Source organism: Coregonus clupeaformis, chromosome 29, assembly GCF_020615455.1.
Source record: "Coregonus clupeaformis isolate EN_2021a chromosome 29, ASM2061545v1, whole genome shotgun sequence".
Lineage (NCBI taxonomy): Eukaryota > Metazoa > Chordata > Actinopteri > Salmoniformes > Salmonidae > Coregonus > Coregonus clupeaformis.
In genome coordinates, this window is record NC_059220.1 from 6261223 (window position 1) to 6272168 (window position 10946).

The 10946-nt window shown below is 43.1% G+C and overlaps 1 protein-coding gene across 1 annotated transcript in view; it reads right to left on the bottom strand.

Annotated features, from left to right (window-relative positions):
- LOC121544518 (ubiquitin-conjugating enzyme E2 D2-like) overlaps positions 1-9617 on the bottom strand; it is an 18077-nt gene extending 8460 nt beyond the window's left edge. Inside the window, exons 1-2 of the mRNA XM_041854453.2 lie at positions 9200-9617; positions 2693-2756 (exon numbers count right to left, since the gene is read on the bottom strand). Coding sequence (XP_041710387.1) covers positions 2693-2756; positions 9200-9223 — 88 coding nt within the window. The 5' untranslated portion in view covers positions 9224-9617. The remainder of the gene's footprint in view (positions 1-2692; positions 2757-9199) is intronic.
- Positions 9618-10946: the final 1329 nt, after the last annotated feature.

Consider the following 10946-nt stretch of genomic DNA (forward strand, 5'->3'; position numbering starts at 1 on the left):
GTTGCCGTACCAGGCGGTGATACAGCCCGACAGGATGCTCTCAATTGTGCATCTGCAAAAGTTTGTGAGGGTTTTAGGTGCCAAGCCGAATTTCTTCAGCCTCCTGAGGTTGAAGAGGCTCTGCTGCGCCTTCTTCACCACATTGTCTGCGTGGGTGGGCCATTTCAGTTTGTCTGTGATGTGTACGCCAAGGAACTTGAAGCTTTTCACCTTCTCCACTGCGGTCTTGTCGATGTGGATAGGGGGGTGCACCCTCTGCTGTTTCCTGAGGTCCACGATCATCTCCTTTGTTTTGTTGACGTTGAGTGAGAGGATATTTTCCTGGCACCACACTCCCAGAGCCCTCACCTCCTCCCTGTAGGCGGTCTCGTCGTTGTTGGTAATCAAGCCTACTACTGAGTTGGAGGTGTGCTTGGCCATGCAGTCATGGGTGAACAGGGAGTAAAGGAGGGAGCTGAGCACGCACCCTTGTGGGGCCCCTCTGTTGAGGATCAGCGGTGGAGATGTTGTTTCCTACCTTCACCACCTGGGGGCAGCCCGTCAGGAAGTCCAGGACCCAGTTGCACAGGGCGGGGTTCAGACCCAGGGCCTCGAGCTTAATGATGAGCTTGGTGTTGAATGCTGAGCTATAGTCAATGAACAGCATTCTTACATAGGTATTCCTCTTGTCCAGATGGGATAGGGCAGTGTGCAGTGTGATGGCGATTGCATCGTCTGTGGATCTATTGGGGCGGTAAGCAAATTGAAGTGGGTCTAGGGTGACAGGTAAGGTAGAGGTGATATGATCCTTGACTAGTCTCTCAAAGCACTTCATGATGACAGAGGTGAGTGCTACGGGGCGATAGTCATTTAGTTCAGTTACCTTTGCTTTCTTGGGTACAGGAACAATGGTGGCTATCTTGAAGCATGTGGGAACAGCAGACTGGGAAAGGGAGAGATTGAATATGTTCATAAACACACCAGCCAGCTGGTCTGCGCATGCTCTGAAGACGCGGCTAGGGATGCCGTCTGGGCCGGCAGCCTTGCGGGGGTTAACATGCTTAAATGTCTTAATCACGTCGGCCACGGAGAAGGAGAGGCCACAGTCCTTGGTAGTGGGCCTCGTCAGTGGCACTGTGTTATCCTCAAAGCGGGCGAAGAAGGTGTTTAGCTTGTCTGGAAGCGAGACGTCGGTGGCTGGTTTTCCTTTTGTAGTCCGTGATTGTCTGTAGACCCTGCCACATACATCTCATGTCTGAGCCATTGAATTGCGACTCCACTTTGTCTCTATACTGATGTTTTGCCAGTTGAATTGCCTTGCGGAGTCAGTAGCTACACTGTTTGTATTCTGCCATATTCCCAGTCACCTTGCCGTGGTTAAATGCGGTGGTTCGCGCTTTCAGATTTGCGCAAATGCTGCCATCTATCCACGGTTTCTGGTTAGGGTAGGTTTTAATAGTCACAGTGGGCACAACATCACCTATACACTTCCTGATAAACTCAGTCACCGTTTCAGTGTATTCGTCTAAATAATTTTCGGAAGCTACCCGGAACATATCCCAGTCCGCGTGATCAAAACAATCTTGAAGTGTGGATTCTGATTGGTCAGACCAGCTTTGAATAGTCCTTAGCAAGGGTATTTCCTGTTTGAGTTTCTGCCTATAGGAAGAGAGGAGCAAAATGGAGTCGTGGTCAGATTTGCCGAAAGGAGGGCGGGGGAGGGCCTTATAACTATCCCGGAAGTTCGAATAGCAATGGTTGAGGATTTTAGCAGCGCGAGTACAACAGTTGATATGTTGATAGAACTTCGGCAGCCTAGTCCTCAAATTTGCTTTGTTAAAATCCCTGGCTACAATAAATGCAGCCTCAGGATATGTGGTTTCCAGTTTGCATAAAGTCCAGTGAAGTTCTTTGAGGGCCGTCGTGGTATCGGCTTGAGGGGGGATATACACGGCCGTGACTATAACCAAAGAAAATTACCTTGGGAGATAATACGGTCTGCATTTGATTGTGAGATATTCTAGGTCGGGTGAACAAAAGGACTTGAGTTCCTGTATGTTACTACAATTACACCATGAGTCGTTAATCATGAAACACACACCACCGCCCTTCTGTTTCCGTGAAACAAAGTATGTTACAGGCCTTGATGTCTCTCTGGAAAGAAATCCTTGCCCGTAGTTCGTCGACTTTGTTAACTAGAGATTGAACATTAGCGAGTAGAATACTTGGAAGCGGTGGGTGGTGTGCGGCGTCTCCTAAGTCGAACCAGCAGGCCGCTTCGAGTGCCTCTCCTCCGCCGGCGATGTTTCGGGTCAGCCGCTGGAATCAGTTCAGTTGCCCTGGGGAGAGCAAACAAAGGATCTGCTTCGGGAAAGTCGTATTCCTGGTCGTAATGCTGGTGAGTTACCGCCGCTCTGATATCCAATAGTTTTCCCCGGCTGTATGTAATGATACAAAACACTTTCTGAGCTAATAATGTAAAAAATAATACATAAAAAAAAATATATATACTGCAAAGTTTCCTAAGAGCTAGTCGCGAGGCCGCCATCTTCGTCTGCGCCAGTGGAGACCTTTGATTACTGGAACCAGTGTAGTTCTAGGGCAAAAACAGAAATGTTCATCCCAGAGTGTGGGTCCCCAGGACCACGATTAACAAACAGTGCCTTTAAGAGTTCCACAACAACAAGTCTATAATAAGAGTCAAGACACTTACTGTCATCTCCCACTGGTCCTGCTGAACACTGTGCCGGAGGGTCACGAGCCAGGTCATTCAGCTCCTGCAATCAACAACCACAAGACGAGGAACAATTAGCTCTGGAAACCAGAGGTGGCCATCTTGAGCGATTAAGATACAGTCAGTGCATTCAAGGTAGATAAAGCAACCACATATCACAGCAATTAAAAACTGTCTTTAATAAAGCAGCTATCAGCTAAATCAGTGCTAGTAAGAAGAGACAAGTAGGAGTGGGAGCAAAGTGATTAGTGGGCTCCAGTCAGACCTGAGAATGAGTCATATCAGGCAACAGTAACCTACACCTTTTTTTTATTTAACCTTTATTTAACCAGGTAAACCAGTTGAGAACAAGTTCTCATTTAAAACTGCGACCTGGCCAAGATAAAGCAAAGCAGTGTGATAAAAACAACAACACAGAGTTACATATGGGGTAAAACAAAACATAAAGTCAAAAAATACAACAGAAAATATATATACAGTGTGTGCAAATGTAGCAAGTTATGGAGGTAAGGCAATAAATAGGCCATAGTGCAAAATAATTACTATTAGTATTAACACTGGAATGATAGATGTGCAAAAGATTATGTGCAAATAGAGATACTGGGGTGCAAATGAGCAAAATAAATAACAATATGGGGATGAGGTAGTTGGGTGGGCTAATTTCAGATGGGCTGTGTACAGGTGCAGTGATCGGTAAGGTGCTCTGACAACTGATGCTTAAAGTTAGTGAGGGAGATAAGTGTCTCCAGCTTCAGAGATTTTTGCAATTCGTTCCAGTCATTTGCAGCAGAGAACTGGAAGGAATGGCGGCCAAAGGAGGTGTTGGCTTTGGGGATGACCAGTGAGATATACCTGCTGGAGCACATACTACGGGTGGGTGCTGCTATGGTGACCAATGAGCTAAGATAAGGCAGGGATTTGCCTAGCAGTGATTTATAGATGGCCTGGAGCCAGTGGGTTTGGTGACGAATATGTAGTGAGGACCAGCCAACAAGAGCGTACAGGTCACAGTGGTGGGTAGTATATGGGGCTTTGGTGACAAAACGGATGGCACTGTGATAGACTACATCCAATTTGCTGAGTAGAGTGTTGGAGGCTATTTTGTAAATTACATCGCCGAAGTCAAGGATCGGTAGGATAGTCAGTTTTACGAGGGCATGTTTGGCAGCATGAGTGAAGGAGGCTTTGTTTGCGAAATAGGAAGCCGATTCTGGATTTAACTTTGGATTGGAGATGCTTCATGTGAGTCTGGAAGGAGAGTTTACAGTCTAACCAGACACCTAGGTATTTGTAGTTGTCCACATACTCTAGGTCAGACCCGTCGAGAGTAGTGATTCTAGTCGGGTGGGCGGGTGCCAGCAGCGCTCGATTGAAGAGCATGTATTTAGTTTTACTAGTGTTTAAGAGCAGTTGGAGGCTACGGAAGGAGTGTTAAGAGCTTGTTTGGAGATTTGTTAACACAACGGAAAATAAAAACAAGTGTTATGGAACAAGTTTAGGTAGTAATTTTTTTAATAGGACTCAACGGTGTTCTAAAAGAAAGAACCAGTCAGACGGTCATTCAACACCACCTGAGGAATGCATAACATCCCCTCTCTCCCAGTTCGGCAACCACACACAGCAGATTTTGGCCATAAAGTTTCAGATTGATCCAGTGAAGCATTGCAATACTGGACTATTTTGTATCAAGTCTTCCCAAATGTGCCGAATTGGTCAATTGATACATTTTCAAGTACATAACTATAGAGAACATACAAACTTGATATGGTAATATAAAATGTAAGTTTACACACTCCCAGGAATGTCATACATGATGGATCATTAGCTTATACACTAACTTTCACACATCTAGATGGCCGGGCAGGGTGGGTGTGGAGCCAGAGACAGCAGGGGTTCAAACTGTAGAACCCAGTTCCTACATTTTAATATAAAAATAGATTTTATCAAACAAAACTATGCTACATTTTATCTCTGGGACCCTCAGGATGACAAATCAGAGATAGATTACTGAATGTAAGTACATTATTTCCCTCCAGAGGTGAATGTATCAAACCAGTTGCCGTGATACGTTTTTTGTTGTTGTACACTCTCCTCAAACAATAGCATGGTATATTTTCACTGTAATATCTACTGTAAATTGGACAGTGCAATTAGATTAAAAAGTATTTAAGCTTTCTGCCCATATAAGACATGTCTATGTTCTGGAAAGTTCACCGTTACTTACAACAGTCATGCTGATCTACGGGATCGGTGTGTTCGGAGAGGTTAAACACTATTATAGCACACAGAGTGAGTCCATTAAACTTATTATGTGACTTGTTAAGCACATTTTTACTCCTGAACTTATTTATGCTTGCCATAACAAAGGGGTTGAAGACTTATTCACACAATATTCGAAAAACATAATTCCACTTTGACATGACGGGGTATTGTGTTGTAGACCAGTGAAAGAAAATCTCAATTTAATCCATTTTAAATTCAGGCTGTAATACAAAATTTTGAAAAAGTCAAGGGGTGTGAAAACTTTCTGAAGGTACTTGAATGCCTTGATAGTGAACATTATATCCGTCTAGCTAACTAGCTACCACATTCCACCTAAATCATGTAGCTAGCTACGCATATCCCTGACTGGTTTATATGCATTTATGTGCCAGACCACGCCCACGTGAATGCTTATTGGTCAATAGCGACCATGTTGTTTTAGGTAGTAGTCTGGAAATATTGCGCTGGGAGAGTTTTCTCCATAGATGCGACATATCAAGTTTCACGCAGATCGGTCATTCGGTCCAAGAGGAGTAGCGTTTTACGTGTTTTTCACAAAATTCAAAATGGCGTAAAATCCATCATGGCGGACCTTATGGGTCCTTGAGGCAAATTTGCTCCTTGTGAGGAGAGGGACCTATGTACCTGATTTCATGACTCTAGGTCAAAACAGGGTGAGGGGCATAACCTTTTGAAAGTTTGCATTTTCAATAGCTTGTTATAGCGCCGCCGATTGGCATGGCCTTGCATGACAGGGTGTGGCCCATGACCGTTTACTGTTGCATGCTGACTAGACTGGCCACGTCGCGCGCAAACGTTACAAAATGGCTCTAAACTTGGTTCTATTTGAGATGCTTTCCGCACTGCAAGTCCCGCCTCTCCCATCTACTCATTGGTCTTCAGGAGCATACAACCCCACGTGGGTATTTGAAAGATGAACGAGGAGAGATTCATCATAGATAACTAACTAAAAACAGAGCATCATTAAAAAGGTCATATGAATGTAACATTTTAATTACTCTGACATTTTCAAAGTCATGTCCCCCCCCCAGTCCTTGACTTCTACTAAATAAGTCTTTCAGCACCCTGTAATTGTTAGAATTTCAATATCACAAACAGAATGTGTTCTAAGCAGTTTTAGGAGGACATGTCATTTACTCCCACTACCCTTCACCAGTTGGCTGCCATGTCCCATAGAAACTACACCAAAACTATATCAAAACTAATTTCACACATAATAATAGATGTAGCCTAAAGACAAGATTAAGTTGACAATAGTATGACAGATGAAAATATTTTCAATTGCCTTGTGAATGAAGAGACTGCAGCGTAGCGTGGGTAATTGACAAAGGCGGCAACGGAGCGTTTTACTTTTTAAATCATCCTTCATGCACGTAAGACATTTTGATTCCATAACCTATCGTAAAGAGCAGCTTTTTCTAAGACACATACATTTGCCAAACAACTTCAAATTAAGGCATGGGCTCTATTTCAAAATGTCACTTTTTGTAGAATATAACAGACGCTTTTCCATGCATTTTCCATGTGACCACTTGCAGCAGCTTAGCCGCAGGCCCCAAGGCACAGACTAGTAACATAATAACACTTAAAATATGATCCTGTTCTTTTGAAATACAATTTATTTATTTATTTTTAATGTTTCTAAAAGACCTGCCTTAATGAAATAATGAATTTCTTTGTGATGTATAACACGTTGAATTGTGATGTTTTTCCATATAGCTTACAGTCACAAACTAATGGAAATGTTTTTTTTTTTTTCCGTATTCTAAATGGTAGGCCTACACTGTATTGGGTTTACTGTGGATGTGGGAGTAGCTTACAGGCAGCTCGGTGGCAAGTACATTTCTGTATTTCATAATACAGTGAATCTACTGTAATATAAATCAAGTATCAAAGCAAGTACTGTAATGACACGCAGTACAATACCGTAAAATGTACTGTATGCGACCATAATCGGGAATGAATTAAATTCATTGAGGGGTTTGTATTTTACTGTAATTCCAAGGGATTGGTGCAAGCAGGTCAGCTGCTAAGTAAAGTGTTTACAAATGAATTAATATTTGGTGTTTCACATCCCTTAAAGGCTTCCAAACTGGCAGCGACTACAGGGCCAAACAGACCAAAAGGACATGGCACAATGCTCAACCATTTAAGGTGTGCTGCCACTCCAATCTGACCCCTATTGAAATTGATGGGGCACTACAACCACATAGGAGTTAAAATCAGTATAGCATTCTCACTGATGGGAGCAACAAATATAGCCTCTTACAAGACACACCTCAAAATATGTTAATGAGCCAGAAACAATACCATGCACCCACTAGGGGTCAAAAGGTTTTTTGGCACTCCAAAGATATAGTACGGTACCGTATTATGTGGGGTGGAATTACAGTACCATTTGGAATACAGCAATTTTCCCACAATGCACCATAAATTACCGTATAAATTACAGTTATACGTTACAGTGTACCTAAAACCCTCCTAAACAACCAAATGTTACTGTATACCTAAACACAACCAAATGTTACAGTGTACCTAAAACCTTCATAAACACAACCAAATCACAAGCATTTCGCTACACCCGCAATAACATCTGCTAAATATATGTGTGACCAATAAAATTTGATTTGAGAATGTTTCGCAAAAGCACATATGAAATGTATTTATTAGACTGTTAGAATGCATTGGCTCAGAACGGATTGCTAGATGCCCAGCATTACTAGTGTTAGTAGTCGGAGTAGAGAAACACGATTCTGTATGACTCCAGGTAAAAATTCTACTAAGATCCAGCAAAAAAAAAGGACCATATGCATTTCAAATAAAATAACAACCCAATGTTCATCTCCCAGGACAAATTTGCAAGCAATAGCAAGCTAGCTACATTTACATTACATTTACGTCATTTAGCAGACGCTCTTATCCAGAGTGACTTACAAATTGGTGCATTCACCTTATGATAGCCAGTGGGACAACCACTTCACAATTTTTTTTTTATTAATATTTGTAAATGTCATTAATGTGTTTGACATACCCCCAAATTAATATAGTTGGTTTTTATATTTTAACCTGTGTGTCATGATTGTGTCTGGTGTGGATGGACAAAATCAACATGTGCACGTTGATGCATGCGCGTGGCCGGCGTAGTCAGTATGTTATGCAAGGTTTCACCTGAACCAGTACCTGGGTTTGAGGAGACGATTAATATGACGAGATCTTCTCTGACGCCCAGGATCCTTCAATTCAAAGTCCCACTAACCAGCTCTACAAACGATATATGTCAAAATAAGTTCGGTACTCACCAAAATATGTTTTTCGCAGAGCAACTATTGTCATTACTGCCGTTATGCACGGAATGTACTTCCAAAAAAGGTCTACATAAAAATCTATGATCTTTCTGGAAACTTTACTGCTGCTGGATCATCCGACCTGTGCGTGGCAGTAATGAGTACCAAACGTATTTTGACAATGTTTGCAGAGCTGGTTAATGGGACTTTGAATTGAAGGATCAAATTCATCGTCTCCTCAAGCCCAGGTACTGGTTCTAAGCCTTACCATCGCACAGGAATTTGCATGTGCCGTTATGGAAGAAGAATAACCAACAGTAACAACTACAATAGGGTGAATTACAATTAAGTAGCCAACTACCATCAATTTTGCCTCTGAGATGCTGTTTTTTTCTTTTCTCAATCTGACAGGCCTTATCATTAGCGATGTCAAAGTTAGCTTATTGGCTAACTTAGACAGTAAAATGCCAGATAGCAAGTCAACGTATCCAACTAGTTGGATAGCAACAATTGGCTAGTTACCTAGCTAGATGACCAAGTCATTCAGAAGTTAACTCACTAACTAACTAGCCCCCCAACTTCGCCGGACGCCCTCTAACCTCGGACGCCCTCTAGCGGTAGGAGAACTAAATGACACCGAGCTCAATTTAAATAGACTGGAAAAATAACGATACATTTTGAAACTAAATACGCCCTTCTAGCTAGCTGACCACCGATTTCCATTACAATTTATGCAAGTTAGGTTATGAAAGTACACCGTAGTTAGCTAGCCTAGTGTCTTAAGGCACAGATGAAAGGGGGGAAATTATATTTTGACGGTGAGACGGGCGTTAGCTAGCTAGTTAACGTTAAATCTAATTAACGTTAACTTAACGTTACCTTGCCCACCAAGCAAACGTAAACTAAGCTAGGTAGTTACCTTATGGATCATTTTCAGCGCCATCCTCGCTCCGAGAGTGTTGCAATGTCAAATCTTCACCAAGTTCGCCCCGCTGTGCAGCTGACGTTGTAGGGGTAGCTAGCTGGCCAGCCAAAGCCAATGTTAGCTAGCTCGTCAACCCTAATCTAGCTAGGCTAAAGGTAACCGTTAGCTAGGTAACTGCTGTGCATATGCGGCGTTGAAAAACACAACCAATTATTTGGGAAAATAGCTAGCTAATCCTTCACCATTAAGATACCCTTTCACTCCCTTATATAAGTCAAAACGGATGACTACGTCAGTAACGTATATCTTCCTCCGTAGCTTGTATAAAAATAAGTGCTTCCGCAAAATGCTAGCAACAAGATGTCCGAAACAACTAGCTAGCATGACAGATAGCAAACCGCCCGTGTGTGTCGTGAACAACATTAGTGGAATCGGCGGTTCGCCTTCCAAATAAAAGTCACCCATTAAACTGATGCAAGCGGATAAAAATAGGGAAAACATGCCACAATTGGACTAGATAATGCTAAACAAGTTTGGGAATGTTGCTACATAAATTCAACAAGAGACAAGTATTAGTTAAAAATCAGTTTAAATCGCACTGTGGATGTTTTTGAATTCAGAATTCCATTGGGGGCATACTTATATGCACTGTTCAGCCTAATGGAATATGCACACATGAAATGGGGTATTAGCCTACCTGTGACACCCACAGAACATAACTACACTATATATACAAAAGTATGTGGACATCCCTTCAAATTAGTGGATTTGGCTACCCGTTGCTGACAGGTGTATAAAATCAAGCACACCACCATGCAATCTCCATAGACAAACATTGACAGTAGAATGTCCTTACTGAAGAGCTCAGTGACTTTCAACTTGCACCGTCATAGGATGCCACCTTTCCAACAAGTCAGTTCGTCAAATTTCTGCCCTGCTAGAGCTGCCCCGGTCAACTGTGGAAGCGTCTAGGAGCAACAACGGCTCAGCCACGAAGTGGTAGGCAACACAAACTCACAGAACGGGACCACCGAGTGCTGAAGCGTGTAGCACGTAAAAATCGTCTGTCCTTGGTTGCAACACTCACTACCAAGTTCCAAACTGCCTCTGGAAGCAACGTCAGCAGTAACTGTTAGTCGGGAGCTTCATGAAATGGGTTTCCGTGGCCGAGCAGCCGCACACAAGCCTAAGATCACCATGCGCAATGCCACACGTCGGCTGGAGTGGTGTAAAGCTCACCGTCATTGGACTCTGGAGCAGTGGAAAGGCGTTCTCTGGAGTGATGAATCACGCTTCACCATCTGGCAGTCCGACGGACAAATCTGGGTTTGGCGGATGCCAGGGGAACGCTACCTGCCCAAATGCATAGTGCCAACTGTAAAGTTTGGTGAAGGAGGAATAATGGTCTGGGGCTGTTTTTCATGGTTTGGGCTAGGCCCCTTAGTTCCAGTGAAGGGAAATCTTAATGCTACAGCATACAATGACATTCTAGAAGATTCTGTGCTTCCAACTTTGTGGCAACAGTTTGGGGAAGGCCCTTTCCTGTTTCAGCATGACAATGCCCCTGTGAACAAAGCGAGGTCTATACAGAAATGGTTTGTTGAGATCGGTGTGGAAGAACTTGACTGTCCTGAACAGAGCCCTGACCTCAACCCCATCGAACACCATTGAGATGAATTGGAACGCCGACTGCGAGCCAGGCCTAATCGCCCAACATCAGTGCCCGACCTCACTAATGCTG